This window comes from Balearica regulorum, chromosome 1 (genome assembly GCF_011004875.1).
Source record: "Balearica regulorum gibbericeps isolate bBalReg1 chromosome 1, bBalReg1.pri, whole genome shotgun sequence".
Taxonomy (NCBI): Eukaryota; Metazoa; Chordata; class Aves; order Gruiformes; family Gruidae; genus Balearica; species Balearica regulorum.
In genome coordinates this window covers 63,672,738-63,694,231 of record NC_046184.1, presented here as the reverse complement: position 1 = coordinate 63,694,231, position 21,494 = coordinate 63,672,738, and the positions used below count along the sequence as shown (strand labels likewise).

General features: G+C 36.4%; 1 protein-coding gene across 2 annotated transcripts in view; it reads left to right on the top strand.

Annotated features, from left to right (window-relative positions):
• The window catches only part of KDM7A (lysine demethylase 7A), a 63,441-nt gene extending 42,958 nt beyond the window's left edge, over window positions 1–20,483 (top strand). Inside the window, exons 10-20 of one of the 2 annotated variants that reach the window (XM_075755300.1) lie at window positions 2,687–2,778; window positions 5,205–5,294; window positions 6,165–6,374; window positions 7,970–8,094; window positions 8,629–8,786; window positions 12,932–13,029; window positions 15,332–15,480; window positions 15,628–15,840; window positions 17,983–18,064; window positions 19,179–19,455; window positions 20,207–20,483. In XM_075755300.1, coding sequence (XP_075611415.1) covers window positions 2,687–2,778; window positions 5,205–5,294; window positions 6,165–6,374; window positions 7,970–8,094; window positions 8,629–8,786; window positions 12,932–13,029; window positions 15,332–15,480; window positions 15,628–15,840; window positions 17,983–18,064; window positions 19,179–19,455; window positions 20,207–20,301 — 1,589 coding nt within the window. In that variant the 3' untranslated portion in view covers window positions 20,302–20,483. The remainder of the gene's footprint in view (window positions 1–2,686; window positions 2,779–5,204; window positions 5,295–6,164; window positions 6,375–7,969; window positions 8,095–8,628; window positions 8,787–12,931; window positions 13,030–15,331; window positions 15,481–15,627; window positions 15,841–17,982; window positions 18,065–19,178; window positions 19,456–20,206) is intronic. The other variant, XM_075755293.1, reaches the window with a different exon arrangement.
• Window positions 20,484–21,494: the final 1,011 nt, after the last annotated feature.

The window sequence follows — 21,494 nt, the reverse complement described above, 5'->3', positions numbered from 1 at the left end:
TATCTGGTCAGTGAAAATATCCTAGATCATCAAGACAGAGTATCTGAGATCCTGGCACAGTGCAGTTTCACTACCAGCCAAACAGGATTAACTTGCTGTTTTCTGAAAAGGCCTTGTTAAGGGAAACAGGAAACTTATTTCAATGGCATCAGTTTTTCACTCAGGCTTTTTCCGTATTATTTAAGATCTTTGAGTACTTTTTGATAGCCTTTCTCTTCTTTCAGCAAATGACTCTCCAAATGATCCCACTACCATCTGTGGGTTTCTTCTTGGTGGCTTCACAGCTGAATGAAGAGGTTTTCTCGTACTTCTGCAATTGTCTTTGACCTTTTCAGTCAAACTACCTGTTGTCTTCTGCTCTTTGTTGTGAAGGGAAGGGTGTCTGTGAGGGCTTCTGTAAGAAAGATGTGTTAAATCATTTATATCAGTGCTTATCAACAGCCTCTTGTTCTTGACAGTTGCTGGTCCTTTCCAAACTTCCTCATCTAGTCCTGTAATTTCTATATCTGTACCCATGTATAATTGAGCTTGAGAGAGTGCCTGACTTCATCTTTTCCTCAAATATCTTGCCCTCTGCCTGCTCTATTTAATCTTAATAATAAATGTCATATTCCAAATGATGTATTTCAAAGGAGAGAAATCAACCTTCAGAGGAGGCTGCTGAATTCAGCTTCTGCTTTGGAAGAGATCAGAATCTCACGTAACCTTTTTCTAATATGAAAACAGTCATAGTTATTGAAAGAGATCTATTCTCCTTTCAGCAAATGAAGGCATTGAACAACCCTTGTTTCCTAAATCAGTGTTTAAAGTTTCTGGATAGACCTAAAGCAACTCAGAAATCTTACCATAGAACAAACTTGCAGAAAATTTTTCCTTCCAAAAAAAGAGTGTTTTCTTCTTGAAAACTTGCTTTTGTTGGTCTTAACTCCTGCATATTTAAGATTTACAAACTCAATAGAAGACACAGGAGCGTATTCCTGATGGAAAAGTGGTGGGATATATGTTTGTATATCATCTAGCTAACTATGAGTTATGTCCCGTGTCTATTCCCCCCTCTTCACCCTCCCCTTTTTATCCCATGACTCCTTGAGTACTTAGACTAGGAGCCTCTTGTGACTTGTGTCTTAGGGGAGGGGTATGAAGCTTACTGTCATGTTATTTTTAATCTATGGCTTAGCAGTTATTTTGTTGCAGAACAATGCTGTGATCTATAAACCCATCATAAAAAAAATAATTGAGGTTTCCATGGTTAGAGTGAAGATCATGTTGGGCTTTGGCATCAAGACTCATATGAAGTAGGTGTTTGCTAGTCAGAATCCATTGCTTTATAAATAAGGGATGATACCAGTTCAGTTATGAAAAGTAATGGTGATGACCAGTGGTCGTGACTTGTAAAATGTTGAGTACGTGGTTGTTAGCAGTACTTTATGTGAAATTCAGTAAGCAAAATCAACACAATGTATCTTTCTGGTTCTTTTTATAAAACGATAACAAGGCCATAAACATTTTGATTTTGTCTTTTCATTGGCAAGAAGTATTTCATGATAAGTGTTGTAGCATTCACCTAAACTATTTTTCTTCATAGTTCTTGGGGCTTCAGAATAGGTAATTTGCTCATCTATTTGATACTCATTAATTCTGATTACTCTTACATCATGCAGTCTTTTCTATTGCAGCTAAAAAATCCAGCCTGTGGTGCTGCATTGTATTCTCAAAAATTTATCAACTGAGTCAGCTAGTGGGCAGGAAGACTTCTGCTGCAACTCAAAGGCCTGACTCTCCTTCTCCTACCCTTTAATGAGTAGGAGGCATCTTTGAGGGAAGAACAGCTGTTTAGTAACAGAACTTCCCTTTTTCTGCCAGCAGACTAACACATTATCCATAAGAATAGTGTTTTATTAGTGTATTCTTGTAAGGGAATCAAATGAGCCAAATAGTTCTAGTGTTGATCGATTTGCTATTGACAAGTGGAAATATTTGTCAGGAACATGCAGTCTACTTTGACTGGAGGATTTGTCTTTTCCCTTCTTTTTCTCCCCATGAAGGAAAAGAGAAAATTGAAAAGGAATTGCAATCACTTGGGAGCACCAGGTTTCTTAAGAAGAGCAGCTCTGTAACAGAGTGATTTCCACTCCCCACCCCCTTTGATTTTAGGAGGAAAAATGATGTTAATTTTGTGAGGGAGAACTGTGATAATTGGCAGGGTGACAGAAAATGTTCGGGGAATGGAAGTGTGCTGGTGTGAACCACTTGGTGTATGTATAGGAATAAGCAATGGGAATTCTAATTTAGAGATACATCCCACATCTTTCTGTCTCCTTTGACTAAAATATTTCTGAATGAAATAAAAGTGATTTCTTTCTTCAAATATGTTTTCTCTTGTTCTGTATTTTAGATCTGTTTTCTTCTAATTGACCTTTAGTATGTTGTAAACTATCTCTAATTTATACAGGAATAATTCAAAAAAAGATTTTATGTAGAATCAGTTTAGGGTTGAGTTGTTAGTTTTTTTTGGGTTTTTTTGTTAGTGTGCACACAAATACAGGAAGTCATGTTTCATTTGCTTCCACAATTTTTCCTTTTTTATGCTGTTGCATAATGGCAACTTTATTGGCTGAAGGGTAGGTGTCGTTCTATTCTTTTCACTGTTAGTGTGTTTCTAAATTGGTATCTGTATCCTTTTTAGAACTGAGGGAAGATGGTTTCCAGCCGCCAAGCTATTTAGTGCAAGGAGTGAAGGCTTTACTTACGGCTTTAAAATTATGGATGAAAAAAGAAGTAAGTATAAGTGATTTTGTTTGCTATTTTGGTGAGCTCTGTTTTGATTTAGAAGTGAGTGAAGGTCTGTGCCCTTTCAAAGCTTAAGATTATCTGTTAATGAGTACTGAAAGACTGTATGGAGATTATGTACTGCTGATCTGGGGAAGAATCATTGTGGCAATTTTATATTCCATGATGCTAATAGAGTCTTTTTAGACCAATTAGTAAGCTTTTGTATTGTAGCCGATAGAAGTAGAGTCTTGCATCACCTCAAGATGTGATAAGAATGCTAGCTGATAAGGTGGGACTTCTCTCTAACACATCTGTTTATATAGTTAATTCATCCTAGTCTGAGGCAATGAAGGGATGGAATGTCCTGATATTTAGCATTTTCCATTTATGTCAGTGCTTTGAAGAGCGCATTTCAGGAACACCTGTATTGCTATATATTCAGATTCAGATGAAGCTATTAACTTCAGTTGAGTACTGTCTCTGCTGAACATTGGCTGACTCCTGTAAAATCATTAATATGTTGTCTATGTTGGCTTTGCTGGTGATCTGCTCTCCAGGAAAGCTTGTTTGTTTTGGCACAGCACTGGATCTGGCCTAACTCCATGTGTTTTTTCATGTGTCTGAGCTAATAAGCCCTCTGGGAACCTGTGCTTCTGGGAAGTGCTGTTCACTGACAGGCAGTTTGATTCTGACTGAGCTTACTAATTCTAGTTTGTTGCTGGCCATGCTGACTTCAACAGGCTCTTGGAGATCTGCTTGGTCTTTCTGCCCACAAGTTATCCTTGTACGAGAACTTATTATACAATGGGTATGATATTTACACAATGCTGCATCCAACATAATGAGCTTTCTTTTTGTCAGACTGCTAGGTTATATATCTATTTGAATTTGTTAGCATATTTAAGTTGCTTGGATGGATTTTTTTTTTTTTAATAAATAATTAATCTGACACAGGTGAATTGAGAGAGCTTTGGTGTAAATTGATACCTTTTGCAGTGGCAAGCAAGTGCCAGTGGAACTTACTTTGCTCAAAGAGTTGCTACAAATCATACTGGAAAAATAATATGCTTCTGATATAAACTATGTTTGCATTAGGAAGGCTTTTCAGTATTTTTAAACCAGAGAAACTTTGAAGTCAGTGTTTTGGAGGATTGCATCAGTCACTTCCTCTTGAAGTCTTCATGGACAGGAAGACTTCTGGGAGAGTGAGGTTCTTAAGAAGAAAGGCCTGAATGGTTCTAAAATGACCAGTAACTTGCTGAAAAAATTAGTTTACTGACAGGTGCTGTGTTTCCAAGTGTGAATGTGTAGAGGTGATGCATTCAAAGAATGAACAATGGTAAATAATAGCAGCTGATTTAATCTTTCCTGTAGAATTAATGGCACTGAAATGAATGATTATATCATGGTTATACATCCATATTGGGTTTTTTTTTTGGGGGTGGAGAGAGCATTTGAAAGCCAGGTTCAATGAAATGCACATATAGTATCAAATTACTTCTAGCGATAATTTTGCTGCTGAATCTCATTTTTGAAATGTGGGTAGCCGAAAGTGTTTGTGGGATGTTTTTCAATTTAAGTAGTCGATTAAAGGGATAGCAGAATTAACGTCAATCATTCTGATCTAGCAGTCATCTGATGAGTGCTGTTTTGTCTGTTTAATTCTAACTGAAAGTGTTTTGAGGCACATTTAAACTTTACATACAAAATATTAAACCTTTTTTACTACATCTAACTGTAGAGTATTTGGACTAACTGTACATCTAACTGTAGAGTATATATATAGCTCAGATTTGAGATACATATATATGAAATCTGTCTCTGAAACTGTTTCAGGGTATTAAAGCAAGCATAAACTGTTATGGCTTCCTAAATTTTTTTATAGGGAATGATTTTTTTTTAATTGCTTTCTCCAGCCTACTAGATTCTAAATAAGCTTAAGAGCGTAATTTTTAAAAATGAAATGGGAGGCAGCTGTCTAAAAAATCTGCATGTTGGTTACTGATTGTTACTCTTGATTTGCTCTTCAGATTAAATTTTTGCCAGAGTAAAATTCCCTTAGCTTTTAGCTGTTTTGAAGGTCATTCTGAAGTGTGGTTCTATACTGACCATGCTAAAGGGAAAAAAAGAAGCTGATTACTGTACTGAGGGGAAAAAAAAAATGAAGTGGTTGTTAGTATGGCTTTGTATTACCCCTTTTTGGGATTCTTAGAGACACCAAGGGATATCTGCTGCCTTCTAAAGCTTGGACTGGAAGCTTCAGTGTGTGTGTGTGTGTGTGTATCTGTCCTGGCAGTTCGCAATCATTATTACAGAAATTAATCTGTTTTTTCCTTTTAATTTTTTTCCTTGTAGATTTGTTTATTTCGTATTACTTTGGCTTTTATCTGAAAAAATGAATTAAGTATCTTTTCTTCCCCCTTTGCATACAGCTTGTAACAGAACATGCCTTTGAAATTCCAGACAACATTAGGCCTGGGCATCTGATAAAAGAGCTCTCAAAAGTGATTCGTTCTGTAGAGGTAAGAACAGAGGCAACCCTACATAAGCCTGCATTGAAAAACCTAACTTTGAATCAGGGACTTCTGTAGTAGTTATGCTTCTGACTGACCATATTCACCTTCTGATTTATTTAACATTTCATTGAATAATAGCAGATCAAGAGGAAAGCTGTTGGCAATACTAAGTTATGGGTATATCAGATGAAGAAAACATATAGTGAGAGTGTTTTATGTATTAAAAAATATGTATATTTTAATGGTGAAATTATTTGTACATTAGTATTTCTAAAATGTTTTCATTTATAACTACTTAAAATAATTACTGTGAATTTGTTGTTAAAGAGTTTAATTTGAAATGCTGTGCATATTCCATTCTCCTACCCTCTTGTTTGTTAGTTCTGGTCCAGTTGTCATCTCTTCTGCTCTTTGTTACGTTTTGTCACTGTTGCATAGTCAGTGGGTTTTTTCTTTCTTTTTTCCCCTCCTATACCAGTGGTTTGCTAATTATTCCTTAATGAATATTGATTCTTCAAAATTTCTCACATTTGCCTGTGGAAAGAACAGTTCTGAGAACTGAAGAGAAATATAATCTGTTGAGTACAATACATGTCTACCCTATGCTGCCTTCATGAATAAAACCTTATGTTTTGGTGGTAACTTCTGGTGTTAAGCACTACTATTATGGGAGAGTATAAAAGCCTCAAATGGGAAAGAGGTGCAGTAGAACTAACTTTTGTATATCAAATCCATAGGAAATACGTAGTACTTCTCTGAAAGGTCTAACAATTTTATTTCTATAATTTACATTTAATTAGAGGAATAAGAAGCAGCACTTAAATATGTGGATTTATTCCTCTGAGACTATTCTAAAATATGTGTTTTTAATTAAAGGAGGAAAACAGCAAACTAGTTAAAACTCAGGGAATTCTTGGTGTGTGTCCGACTTCACGGTCTTTGCATGAAACAACTTCTCCTCACCACTCCAGACGAAGGGTGAGGAAACTGCGAGACCATGCTACCAAAACTCCTTCTAATCTGGACATCCTGGAACTCCACACCAGAGAGGTACTGAAAAGGCTGGAGATGTCACCGTGGGAGGAGGCAAGTATCGTTATGTGCAAGAAGAACAAAACCAGAGTAGATTTCTAATCTCTTTTGAAAGGGAAAAGTTTTTAACATGCATAAGAAGATAGGCTACTACTCTTTGTCATATCAGACATGGATAGACTGGTTTTCCATTTCTTTCGAGTTTTCCTGATAGGAATTGCAGCCTTCCAGTACTTGAAGGGGGCCTACAGGAAGGCTGGAGAGGGACTGTTTACAAAGGCATGTTGTGATAGGATGAGGGGTAATGGTTTTAAACTGAAAGAAGGTAGATTTCAATTAGATATAAGGAAGAAATTCTTTACTGTGAGGTTGACGAGGCACTGGAACAGGTTGCTCAGAGAAGCTGTGTGTTACAGTTTTTGAATTAGGACTGCTGCAGCTATCCGTTGCTACTTAGAATCAGTTCTGTGAGGAAAAGGGAGCTTGCAAACCCTGATTTGGTGAGGCTCTGAGCCAGGCTGTTTCTCTATGTGTTTTTAGATAGCTGTTTCTCATAGTTCAGTTACTGTCATTTGATTAGCCTTGGTTTTTGGTCATGTTCCTATTTCCTGTTTGACTGTGCCTCCCTACCAGTAAGCCTAAGGCTGCCTTTGGTCTCCATTGTGGGGCTGTGGACTTTGTGGTCATATTACAAAGGTATCATGGAGTGAATGAGTGAAATGTAGTCCCTTTAAAAAAATTTTTTTATTTTTTTTTTTCAGGTTCAATAGCCTTATTTCAAAAAAACAGCAGTAGAAATGGGAGAAGGAGTGAGAGAATGGAAATAAGTAGCTTTTTGGGAATAAGAAATGCTGACAAATTTAGTTGGGGCAGGATGGACTGTCATAGTGGAGAAATACTGATTGGGGTCCTTACATTGATCTTCATAAGACACGAACAAGAGACATTCATTTAGCCTCCGAAGTCAAGAAGCTGAACTAAATATTTACCACAAATAGTTAACCTGTGCAGTTCATTGCTATAAACAGTTTTTTAAAATAAAATGTGAAGAGTGTTAGTCATTGTCATTTAATGTAGAAATATATTGTTCACTATCAGTATTGACTTGTAAAAAAAATAATGCTGTTTTACATGTTCCTGGTTTGGCACATAAGTATATTGCCAATTGCTTCAGAGTCTGTGTCAAACATAAATTGCTTTGAGCTAAGAAAGTTCTGCTTATGGGAAGTTACTTTCCATTATTAATGTTTTGCTGTCTTACATATCAGTTCTGGATACGAATTCAAGGGATCAGATACCCAGTCCAGGAGTTGCCTTATCAGTTCCAAGCCCTGATTGCATCTTGCTTTTCTCTGTTGGTATTTCTTTGTTTTCAATACAATGATAATTCTCCAAAGGAAACACACAAGGAGTATTAATAGTGAAGTTGTAGCTCTAACAGATGCTTCAGGAGAGTATAGATGATTCAAAGAAGGAGAGGGTGCAGTCTGCTGGTTTTTTATATCCAAACATGTTTTGTCTGAGCTTTCTTCACTTGGTTGTCAGGAAGGTAACCATCCTGGCACTGAGTTTAAGCTTTTATGAAGTGCAGAAAAAACAATTGAATTTATACAAATAAATAATAAGCAACATTGCTTTTATTTCTTTAGGATACAGCAAGCTCGAAACTGAACGGGAGATTTAACAAGCCATTTCAGCCATCTTCTACAGTACCTGAATGGCGAACGAAAGACAATGATCTTCGCCTTCTGCTGTCAAATGGAAGAATAATTAGGTACAAAGGGTTGATTGTGTGTAGATCACTTGTTCCTAGTCATTATGGTCTGGAGCATGCTAATAGTTAATAACATTTCTTTTCTATTTGTGAAGCTCTAAGTTCCCTTTTACTAGTAAGATTCATGTTAGGAATATAGAAGGAATGTGTTGTCTGTTGTGTCTGCTGTCCCCTAGTGGAGCCACGGTTATGGAATGAAGAGGAGGAGATGCTTTGCATGTTCCTTTGTTTACAGCATTTCATTCAGTTGCTCAGTTGGATTTGTACTGAAGGGTATGCTTCAAAGTAGAAAGGGTTGTTCTGTATCCATCTATTAGAGTGACTCTTATTAAAAACATTCTGGTGTAAAACTTCGCATCTTTATGGAAATGACAGCTGTACAGGCAATAAAATGGAAATACATACAGTTCGGAATGAAGAGATAAGCAGAAGAGAACATCACTGTTGTATCACAAGAGCATGTTGCAAATAATGAAAGGAAAACAATTGCTTCAGGTTTGTAAGAATAACATGACTTTTTTTCTTGTGAGACAGAGATGAGAGATGCCCATTTACAGATCGAAGTCTTTACACAGCAGATAGTGAAGATGAAGATGACAGGACAAGGTCGAAAAAGACAACTGTTAAGGTAGAAGACCAGCCCTCAGGACTTGAAGGAGAAGGGAATTCAGATGCCCAGAAACCACTGAATAGTAAGCTTGTCTCTAAGTCCTATCAGTTGAACATTTTGATAATCTTGAAGGGGATCTAACTGTTGTGAAGTCTGACTGAAATTTTACCAAAGTATCAAGAGGATAAACTAATGATCAGAGTAGCAATATCAGAAGTTACAACAAAACATTTGTCAAATATTATGTGTCTACTGAAGAAGCTAACAAGGTAGAGTTGAAAAGTAAAATTCACCTTTAAACTTTACTCTAAACTATCCTTCACTAAGAGTTAATCTTTTCTGGTCTTTCTGTAGCCTCAAGCCTTCCTGCTAAGTGTTCAGCAGTGCCAATCACACAGTGTATTAGTAAAGTATCAATACTGAATGCCTATTTTCAGTGCCTGGTTTTAATAGCACTGTTATGTGTGCAGTGACAAACTGGTCCTTGACATATCTGTTCATTTTAATTATCCTTTCACAGTAGATCTTACAAGGGCTATGGGGGTACATATTAGGAAACTGAGGTGAAAACTTAAAAGATAACGAGACTCCTCTGGAGACTTACAGTTCCCTTAGTTTCCTGCATAACAATATGTAACATTTGAGTCCATTGTCAGCCTGTATAAAATATTATTTTTATTAACAAAGCAATTTGTAATCCCTGTTGACTGTGCTTCCAGAAGGTCACAGAGGACGGTATTAAAAATTTGCACAGGAACGAGGTTCCTCTTGGGTACTTATGAACCAACAAGGCAAAGAGCTTGTTGAGTGAGGTCTTAGGCATGTGTGGTGTTTTTTCACTTTCAAAATTAAACTAAGTTAATGAAACTATAGTTGAATCAAAGATTAAAACATACAGAGGAGGTGCAGATTTTCTTCAAAATTGTTGCTCTTATTTGATACAGAATGAATATGGCAGTGTGTGTCTAAATGTAAGAAATGTACTTACAACTAGAAGTCAATGTTGAGATTGTTCTTCCAGAAACTGAGTATTCAGGACTGTCGCTGGTATTTTTAATGGAAGTAAGTCTTCAAACTTCCGTGTCAAAGATCACCTACCTGTAATTATTTTGCCCTCACTGAAGGTCTACAGAGAGAGAGAGAGAAAATGTATTCTTCTGTAGAGAATTTCATAAAAGGAACTACCTGTTTCTCTAACAGCTGCTACCTTCCATTGTTCTTACTGGGATTTAGGCCAAGAGGCCATGTCCATGGAGAGATGCCTTTAAGCAGATCAAGCTCTGTATAGCTTTGTGTGTCATGCCAAGATCCTGTCTCTAAATGATGAGCCAGTGTTATCAGAGAGACAAAGATCAAGTGCTGTGCTTAACAGAGCAAGTTACTTTGGGTGGATGAAGAGAAGGTGATTTCAGAAATTTTTTGGAATTCACAGTAGCTTAGCCTGATCTTACAGATGGTGACTGCTTTCATTCACCTGATTTCTGGAATACTCCTCCCAGTCTCTGGAAGCATGCAGAGCCATAACTTTACCTGAGGGCAGACTGGTTCATTTTAAAGTAACAATAGTGATTACTAAGGTAATTCACAAAAACAACAATAAAAAAACCAAAACCCAACTTGTATATTTAGACTGAATTTTTAAAAATCTGAATCACAAATCACATTCATGGATGAAGAAATGAGGGGTCCTAATAATACATGATGTGTTGTTGTGAAGATCAGTAAATGTATCTGAAACCTGTATGTGAAAGGGAAGGGTGAGAAAACTACAGTAATCTTTTTGCACAGAGTTTGCAAAATAAAGAAGTGGTAAAAATGGACAATGGTATGGCCACATAAAGGAATATTGGCATAGCCAAACTGGATCAAACCTGAGGCTCATACAGTGTGTTATGTCATATGTGCTAGTACCCAGCCCCAGGTGAACCAGGAATGTGTCATTAATGATAGGTGGCTTTAGCCATTCAGTCTAGATCATATAGATAGTAGGCAGACAACAAATAATTTGTCCCTCTTAGTAGGGTATCATCAGTTAATCTCTGTGAGAAGGTGAGAGGGCTTCTGAAGTGTGAGGCTCTGTATTTAGCACTGCTTTTATAAATCTGTATATTTTACTAATTATTTACATGTCCAGGTTTTTTTTTTTTTCTGTCTCATGGAATCATTTGCCTTCTTATATGAAGACTCACATTTCTTCTTAATAGTTTTTTTCATTTTAATAATTAGAATTTTCCAGTTCCTTAAGACAGAAGAAAAGTTCCTGAGGAGCCTTTATGATGAAGGTTGTTTATTTTCAAATTGTGGTTCGTTATTTACACATTAATTTTTGCCTAAGATCTGAAGCTCCACATGTGAGCATACTTAGATATCCTTAATTGTTCTTGCCCTTTCCTTTAAATTGTCTCTAAGTTTGGAGCACTTTTTTTTTCTTTGAAAAAGGCAGTAGTCCAAAGGAAGATTCATTTGAGCTATGTAATGGTATTATTTTCTGTATCATGCATGCAATGGCTTGTCCTAGAATCTTGTTTGCCTTTTTGAAATGAGTTGAAGACTTGAGTTATCATCAGAAATCCCTTGGGTTCTTTCGAACGACAGTAATTTAGAATATTCATTTTATTGTCATATGTTGAGCATTACTTTATTTAGCTTACCTTCATATACAGTGGTGGTGTTGCTCATTTACTGTGTTTGGATATTCCTCACAGTTCTTTCTAATACTATCTTAATTAGTCTTCTAGATTTTGGTCTCAGCTGTTCACGTTACTCACTTTCTGACAACCTATCTCATTCTTAGCTTTCTTCTGACTCTAAAAATAATTTCCAGTTATGCAGTGTTTAGAAATTAATAATATCCATTGAAATATATTTGATGCCTATTTATGAGCTTTGTCACAGTCTACAATAGGAACAAAATCCTGCTAGAATTGCAGTGTATATAGGGTTACAGGCACATCTTTTATGCTTGCATAATTAATGAGTTATGAAGAATTGCATTCTGTTTATGTGGTTTTGTATAAAACTATGCTGAAACCAAACCTACATTTTAACTTTACTTGTCTTCATTCCAGAGGTAAAGTTAAAATGTTGGTTTGGCTTCAGCATAGTTTTATATGAAACTGTAAGTACTGGAAAACTTGAAAAAAAAATGTTGCTTGCTTTATCCGCATACTCTGCATACTGTAGTCTTTCACAAATTGGTACTTAATCAAGATTTCTGCCAGCAGCCTTGACACAGGTATACAGCCCACTGACCTTGAGCCTTGGATTCTGAACACTTGCAAATGTGTTCCTACTCGTGGTTGTTTGGGACATATGCTGTCTTTTAAGAAGACATGCTTCTGAGAGCTGCTCAGCTACTTCATGTTTGAGTTCTTTCAGCGATTAAAAAAGTAAACCATGTGGACTAGGTGGATGATTTGATTGATTGCTTTGTCATATGCCAGTGTTTTTGATGTCTATTTTGACACTTCATTCTCTGATTAGTACTTTATCTTACTACTAGCAAAAAGCATATCTAAAGTTGGTATTTCCTCTCCTCCTCTTCCTTTTCATGTCTTTCTGTGATGAAAACCAGTGCAAGTATATTGTGTATCATCACAGTAATATTTTAATTGTCTTTAACAAGTCTGCAGTTTGACCCCTGATTGGCAGCTCTGTAGTAGCACAAAACAAGGAGAATATGCCGGTAAATTTTGATGTAAAAGTAAAATTGCAAGTAATGCAATGATTTTTTTTTTAACCTTTAAATTACTTACTATTCTGAGTTCCATGTTTAGCATTTCTGTGTAACTGCTTTTATTTTTAAACAAGGAAATTTCAGGTTCAAAGAGTCTAAGACAAAGTAATATTGAAGATTATTTCTAATTAACGTTTTCTGAGAGCCACTTCTCTGACTCTAGCTGATATACAAAAGCAGAAATTGCCCAAGGTGCCATCTGTGAGTGTGTGGTCTATGGGAGAGAAAAAAAAATATGCTCCTACTGCACCTGATTTCTTTTCCTCTGATTTCATCCAGCGAGCTGATTGAGGAATCTATTGGTCAACAGCAGACAACTCACTAGAGTTTTAAGCAAACTTGGCTGTGAACCAGATCAGTATGTGGATGTGTTTTTGTTTACAGACTGTTAAAAACTGAATATGTGTTCCTTGTTCTTTACTTCCAAAAGAATTGTTAAATGTTGTATGTAATAAAAGTTGGGTCTTATATTTTAATTTTTCTCTCCTCAGTGTTCTTTGAAAGTGTGAAATCAGAACTCAGGAATGGATCCTCAGAGTACTCTGATATTTCTGATTCAGAAGAATCTGAGCCTGATTGCACTACACAGGTATAGCTAGAAAAAGTCACAAAAGTGAATGAAACAATTAAATGTAATTTTGCTCACTGATTTCAAATTTATCTGGTCAAAGTTTGTGTCAAAAGAGCATTAACAAAGTACTTAATTTTTGTTGAAGTTAATATCGCAAACTTACAGTTCTTCCTCATTCTTCATTTATTCTAGTGTTGAGGAAAATGACAAGATATGATGCCTTGAGCTAAATTTTATGATCTTTCTTGTCATTGAAGTGGGGCTGGCAAAGGATGAGCCCTGCTCTGGAACGTGCAAAGTCTGAGAAAAGTTAGATCCTAGTTGTTTTGTTCATTTCTTCCATAACAAGTCTAAATTTCATCTTTAGAATTATGAGTATCTGTCACACAGTTTGATTTTAGAGCATGGTTAAATGGAAACAATCTTTTAGGCCTTCAGCTTTTTAAATAAGGTGAAGTGGCTAAATTCTACTGAGTTGTTTTAGACTATTTGAAATAAATGGGAACCCTCCATTTGAGGATCTAGACTGTAGTGATTTCTTTACAACTAAATGCAATATAAATGCATGCACACACATGTACATGTGTATATGTTTACATGCATCTATTTGTATTACAACTTTTAGTGTTTAGAACTGTACATATGTATATACAAATACTTTAATTATTTTTTCCCTTGCAAAATTGTGCTCTGACTTACTAATTACAATTTTAATTGGATAGAAATAAAATGCTAGTAGGGTGGAGTGATTACCTCAAACTTTTATTTTGTGCTTCTGGAAAACTAACGCTTTGGTCTTTCTTTCAATCATCAGCCTATTATAAGACTTTACAAGAAGTCTTCAAATTTTTTCATGGTGGTCAATATCTGTTTTTAATATTTATTGTCTTAAATCATTACCTTATCTAGATGTTGGAATAAGTGATGGAAACCTTCATGATGTGGCTTCTTCTGGTTTCCTAAACTGCATTGTCAGCAATTTTGGCTCAGCAGGTTTCCTTTTTTAAGAAACAGAATCAATAGTTATTCAGAAGTGATATATTTCATCTTCACAGGAGAATGTAGCCAGTTTTGAATGACTTTGTCATTGAGTGAAATGTTGTATATTAACACCACTTACTCTCTCAGTTCCTTTTATATCCTTCTGCTTCTTAATTTCTAATAGTATCTAGTGGAATAATGTTTCTGCTTGTTTAATTTGTCTTTTGTAATGATATATTCAAAATGAACCATCTCAGTAGCTCCTGTAAATCCTTTCTATGTTTTTATATTGCACCAAAGAAGATCTCAACAAAACACGATAATAGCTTTATTACTAACATTGAGTCATAGTTATAATTTAATTGCCCATTTGTGTCGCTTTCCAAGTGTCAAAGATTAATAAGCTGCTCTTGTGAATGAAGCTATTGTATAAAAACATCCCGTGGTGATACAATGCACTTCATTCATTCCAGTTCCGTTTTTGATGATAGGGTAGTGGTGTCAGTCTTGAAGGACTATGATTCCTCCATGTTCTCATCTTCCACTTTCAACGCTTTTATTGAATGTCATGTATATTTCTTGACTTGAAAAAAATTGGGGCGTTCTCTGTACATGTTGAAAGTCGATTAGTCTAAATTACCAAGATGGAACATATCAATTGTAGCCCCTGCTTCAGGTAAAGGCATATTGAGTCTCACATGGTTGCTCCACCTTTGAGAAGCTCCTGCCCATACAAGCTGTAATCTCAGCAGGAGCTGAAAAGACCTTTCATTCATGAAATGAGGCTGTGCCACTATAAAAGAGGCAACAGCTGCTATGTCTCTGTTCCCGCTGTGTTCTGGATTTACCTGAGAGCTTCTGTCACTCAGAAGAGAGATGCTGCTGCTGAAAGTTCTCTTTTGTGAGAGCAGGAACCAGAAACAGTTACTTGGGGCAGGATATGTCCCGTTGTATGTAATAGGCATCAGTTCTGGCTGCTGCTTGGAACCATACTTGCATATTTTTTCTCTACTTTGAATATAGAAGATAGGAATAATCAGTGCTCTCTTTAAAGATAATACAATAATTTGTGCATGGTTTAATGTGTGTAGTGATTTCTGTAAGAAAATGGATTTTGGAGATGCTTTCTGTATTGCTGGAGTGTGTACTTCTCAATGTTACAAAATTTGGATGTGTAGCATCTCAGTTGCTATATTCAAATTAACTGCATTCTGAATACTATATATATAAAAAAGTTGGACCTGGAAGCTTTTGCATTTTTTACTTAGCATAAATTAAGGTAGCATCTGTATTTAGGACGCATGGTGACCATTCTGCATACTGTTTCCTCTTGTTTCAGCAGAAGGATTCCTCCACAGAGGAGTCGGAAAGCTCAGGTGATGAAGAGAAACAGGAAGTAACATCAAATTTCAAAGAGGAATCCAAGGTCACGAGACACCTTTGTCAAAATACCCAGAAGCCATCCAGAAACGAAACTCCCAGTAAAAAGTAAGCATGTTGTAGGCATTTATTTATAAACAGTTAGACCTTTTCACACATATTTATGGGCTTTGCTTCATACCTATGTAAAAATCATTCCTTCAGAGAAATTTAGGGTTCTGTTTTGAACTGCTTAATACCCCTTTATTTTTCTAGGGAATGTCCTACCTCGACAAGTACAGAAGAAGAAGCTATTCAGGGCATGCTTTCTATGGCAGGATTGCACTATACTACATGTTTACCAGGTCATACTCAAAGCACAGACTGCACAGATAAAAGAACCTCTCTTCAGGAACACAAAAGCTACCCCAGGAGTCGGCATAAAGACAGACAGCCATCTCAGAGCTGCAAAACAACAGAATGTGGTAGGTATCTGAACTGATGACACTGCTGTGCTCTGCTCTTGGACAAACTGCTCAGAATAAGCACTTAAACTTTTAGATTTGTCACTAAGTTTTTAAGTAAGTCAGATCAGCATTTGAAAAGGTTTGTTCTTTGGTTTGGTTTTTCTATAAAATTTAAATGTTTTTTCTGAAAACTGGGACAAGCTTAGCTTGAGAGGTCATCAAAATACATCTTCTAACTATTGTCATCTAAAAGTTATGTGGCATCCTTACAAGAATGGCAAAGTTATGGCTAGATTGAAAGTGTAGTGTCCTTATTGAAAGTGTAATCTTCAGAAAAGATTGACGGAACCATCATGCTTGCAGCTTTCATGGCATGTGTGTTACTTAGATATCCATAGGAATCTGCTTGGTGATTTTTCATGTGTCTTTGGAAGGCAAATTTGGCTTTAGTCCTGTAATTCTGCTATCAATGCAGTGCATTGAAGTAGAATCTAATCTTGAAGAGGAGACTTCAGAGGTAATTTTTTTGTCAGTGGCATTTTGATGTCTGTGGAAAACATACATCTGTTAAATTCATTTTGGGAATGACAGACAGCAGAACATTAACACTAATCCCCTCAAAGGAATCAAAATCACTTCCTGGAACAGAGAGTCATTATGTTTGAAAATTCTTTTCTTGAGAGGGAAATGGAAGAGGATTATAGCTTTGCTGATGCGAAACATAGAACCCCACCAACAAATAGGGTGCTAATTCAAAGAACAAATATAGTATGTTGGGTTTTGTTTACGTGGATGACAGGAAAGCCTAATGTGATGTCATGGACTGTGTTCTGGTAACTGAAGCTGTTAAAAAACCCCACCAACCAGCCAACCAAATAAACAAAACCACCACCAAGAAAAAACCTCCAACCAGCAAACCACGCAGACACATACAGTGCTTTTCCATCTTTGTAACTTTATGAAAAACATAATATCAGGGTTTCAGAATTGTGGTGGGCCGACTCAGGCCAACAGCTATGCAACCCACACAGCCACTAGTTCTTTCCCCCCGCCCTGTGGGATAGGGGCAAGAATAGAAAGAGCAAAAGTGACAAGATTCATGGGGTGACTTAAAGACAGTGTAGTAAGTGAAGGAAAGAGGAAAAGAAACAAGCGGTGCAAAGGCAGTCACTCACCACCGTCTTCAAGCAGACTGATGCCCAGGCAGTCTCCAAGCAATGACTACCTCGGAAGTCTGCCTTTCCCCCAGCCGCTTCCTCTACCCCATTTTTTATTGCCAAGCATGACGTATGATATTAAATATCCCTTTGGCCAATTCAAGTCAGCTGTCCTGGCTGTGTCCCCTCTCAGTCTCTTGCCTCCCCCAGCCTACTTACTGCAGGGGGCAGAGTGGGGAAAGAGAAAGCAGTGACACTGTGCAAGCACCGTTCAGCAACAGCCGAAAACTTTGTTGTGTTTTTAACACTGGTTTAGCCACAAATCTAAAATACAGCTTAATACGGACTGTTAGGAAAAAAAATCTGCTCCAGCTCGACCCAGTACATGTATCAAACTCCATAGGTGAAGAAGATGAAACTCCGCTTCTTAGCTGGCAGGTTTTGCAAAACCTTTCGATCTCTCCAAATTTGAATTAAATTGATGTATTGAGATACCCTTAATTTTGCAAGTTAACTGTATTGTAAATGTGTTTTCAATCTGGACACTACTTCTCTAGGCCTGTCAGCATAGATCTTCCATACGTTGTACCTGAATAGCACATCAGTGCTTAGAAAGAATGCAGTCAATAATACCTGAAAATTAAATGTCCATCTTTGTATGAACTCCTCATGATACAAAGCCATGGTAGAAAACTGTAGTGTAAAAAGGAAAGTAAGCTGTCTTCAACATCAGTACTTTCAAATTTGGATTATTGTATTTGTCTGACCTTCTTACTGTGCTATATGGATCTGTAATTAGGTGTATTTATACTGTGAGATTGTTTTTCCTATTTAGTGTGTAGAACCAAGTAGCTCTGACAACTTTTATTTTGTATCTAGGAAATAGTTTCCGTTGTATTTTCCTTTCTTTCTTGTTTTAATTTTAAAGTCATTCAAATGTATAATTAACTTTGTATTCCTAGTTACTGATTTTAAAATTGAAGCTTGTTGAACCTCTCTTTAGGTAGGTCTGTGAAGGAAGAGGAAGGAGAGTTGGGGACTTCAGCATGGGCCAGACAACTGAATGAAGCTTCGAGGATTACCCCTCAGGTAAAGCAATATTTTAAACATTTTGAACCCACTTTTATAAGAAAAAGAGATCATGAAGTTGTAAGTACTGAAAGCATGGTGGACAGGTCTTTCCACACTGCAATTCTGATAATAGATACTTCTGCTTCTGGTAACTGTTATATTTTTGTCATGCTTTCTTTCATTATTGTGGTGGTGGCGGTGTTTTTTCTTTCAAACTCTCTCCTGTCATAGTGACTAGTATTAAGATGCTCCGGGCAGTATCTTGAAAAATAAAAAATACTTTATAAGAAAAAGTGTGAATTTACGTTCAGTCTAACTGGGGTAGCATTGTATTGTTTATTCATTGTTATTCCCAACCAGAGCATCAGAACAAATGGAACCTGTTGATAGTATTTATAGTAAAGATACTTGCTTAGGTACTGCCAAACTGATACAACCTTTCAGCAGTCAGCAGGTAGGAATATTTTTGCTTTCTGATGTCCAGGTGGAATCCAGCAAAGAATATATGAATGAAAGGTTGTATGTCTTATACTCTGAACTTTTTAGTATTTCTAAACTTGTCTGTGCTAGAAGTATTAGAACAATTTAACAATTAAATAGGACAATTAAAGTTGCAAAATAACAGTGCTATTTAATAGCTGTATTTTAGCTACATGTTTTGTAGGTTTTTTTGGTAAGAATATCTAACTACATGATACTCCTTACAGCTTGTAATTGCCAGTTTAGCATTTGTTCTCTCATCAGCTGAATATTGTAAAGAAATTGCCTGTTTAGGTAGTCAATGGTTATGGTATGACTTGCTATAGTGGCAAATTTAATCAAGAGCAATTGCGTTTGTTTCGATCACTGCAAACTAAACCCAAAAAGTAGTGAAATTGAGTACACTTGTATGTGTGATTAATCTATAGGCCTTAAGTGCATATGGAAAAGCTTGCACAGAGATAATATACTGTGTTATATCTTATTTTAAGAGGTATCTTTACTAAATGATGGAATGTTGAAGTGATCAAGCACTGGTGGAACTGAAATATCATTTTCAAAGATACAGTAGTATAATTAGAAAAACTGGAGTGAACTTGTAGCCAGAAGGTATTAACTTCTACTTTTTTTCTTCTCCTCATTTCCATACTAGGATCCAAGTAAAACTCAAAAATATATCAAGAAAGAGGGTGCATCAGAAGCCAGTCATAAGGTTCAGGAAAACAGAAGTATAGTCCACAACAACAGCTTGAGTTTTCAGCATAGCAAGTATACACGAGACTCCAGTCTAATTCAAGGAGAATGTCGGCTGAGTGATGGCAGCCTTAGCCCTGACAGGCCATATGGTGAAACATCCTTGTCTGTACCACTTCACCCAACAAAGAGGCCAGCATCAAATCCACCCCCTATCAGCAACCAGGCGACAAAAGGTAATGTTTATCTCTGTCCTCTTGCCAGAGTGGGGAAAAAAGGAAAAAGAAGACTAGGAAAAGGAGATTGTAAACATCAAAAAGAGCTGTTAGATGCAGAAACTGGAAAAAAAAAAAAAAAAAAAAAAGGACAGGGTTAGACCTTGAGGAAAAAATACAAAATGGGCATCCTGTGGACACTCAGATTTTGGCACAGAATGTGTAGAGGTGGAATTAAGAGAGATCTGACTGGGTGTGTGGCCAGGTGAAACTTTCATAGTTACTGTTGCACCTCTGCAGGTGTATCTGTTTTGCATTTATTACAGGGAACAGAACCACAACTGTACTCTGAAACACTGGCCTGAATCAGTTATTGAAGTGAAGGTTTAAAAGCTGTGACGTTTCAAAAAATAGTCTGATGATCATACTATTTAATTTTTAGTTTCTAGTTTATTTTCTATAATTTACTCAAGGGAATAACTTGACCAAAATTTAGGAAGCTCAGTTTAGGTTTTTCCCCTACCACACCCACTGCCCTTCCCTAGACTGGAAATGTTTGTAAATAACATAATTGTTTTATTTATGATAATGCTAGTCAGAGCTTTTTTTTTTCTTTTTTTTTTCTTTTTTTTTTTCTTTTTTTTCCCCCTTGAAACTGATTCAGGTGAAAATTTTGCCTGCTTCAGCTTGAAAGCTGGGTTTCATCTTTGTTCTACAATGCTAAAAATTTGTTCTGAAATTCTTGATTGAAGCACTTGATTTCATTTTCTAGGCAAACGTCCAAAGAAAGGAATGGCAACTGCTAAACAACGCCTTGGGAAGATCTTGAAGCTGAACCGGAATGGCCATGCACGCTTCTTTGTTTAATGTAGCTGCTACTTCTACTACTGCTGTCTTTCCTACACAGACCAGTATTGAGGTCAACAGAGCCTGGAGCTGCTGTTATTCCTCTGCTTGAAGCAGACTTGCATGTACCATATATAAAACACTGCCTGATGAACAAAAATGAGAAAGAAAGAGAAAAAACAAAAAACAAACAAAAAAAAAAACAACCCAATGCTGCATTTTCACTGTGCCACACCTGCTCAGCAATAACCATACAGGAATGGGGAAATCTTCAGAGAGACATGGACTGTGAGAAATAGTCTCTCATCAGGGCTTGAATATCATTTGTTGCTGGTAGTTTCTGACCTAATTAATGAGGGGAAGATGATGAAGGTGGTTTATCAATAATTTATTTCTGATAGATTTTGACAACTTTTAAATTCATTTAAAAAAACTATTTATTTGGAAGACTTTTTTGTGGGGTTTATTAATTTAGATTTAAGAATGTGAAAGTTTTTAATTGTTTTGATAATGTATGTTTGGTGCAGTGGAGAGCCACATTAATTGTGATTAGTCTGGACTCCTAAATTTGATATTCAGGTTATAGTCTTAAATAGGGGTGAGATACATTATTAATTATTTTTTAAATTAAGGCATATGGAATCTTATTTTTTTTTCCTGCTTTTTGTAAGCTATTGGCTGGGCTTCTGTTGACTTGCAAGTTGCATATTCTCTGCCAGCTTGATTATTTTTTGACCTGTCCTCTTCAATACAGATTTATTTATTTGATGGACTAGAAGAGACTCCTAAAGACAGAAGGATCTTCTTATGTCAGTCCAGTAGCTAACTTGTCTTAAACTGCACCCCTTTCCTCCAAATTGGAGCGCATCCTTTTCCTCCTGATGATGTCTGATGATTTTCTTCTGTAAAAAGGCTCCCTGAAATTGCATTTGTACAGGTTATTTAAGAGTTGGTACAAAGGAGGGAAACCTTATGTATCTTTTTGGAGGAGTGGGGACATCAGTTAAGATAAATGTTTCTTCAGAACAATTACTCTGAAATAACTTCGTAAGATATACATTGCAGTCTTAAGATTTGTCATATTACTTAATGTAGCATGGAAGAAGCATTAAAATACTAATAGTGTACTTTAAACACATTTTACTGAAGAGTCAGGAAGGCAGGAGAATGTGTGTTGCTTTCAAAGCTGGGCGAGACAGCCAATTAAAACTCTT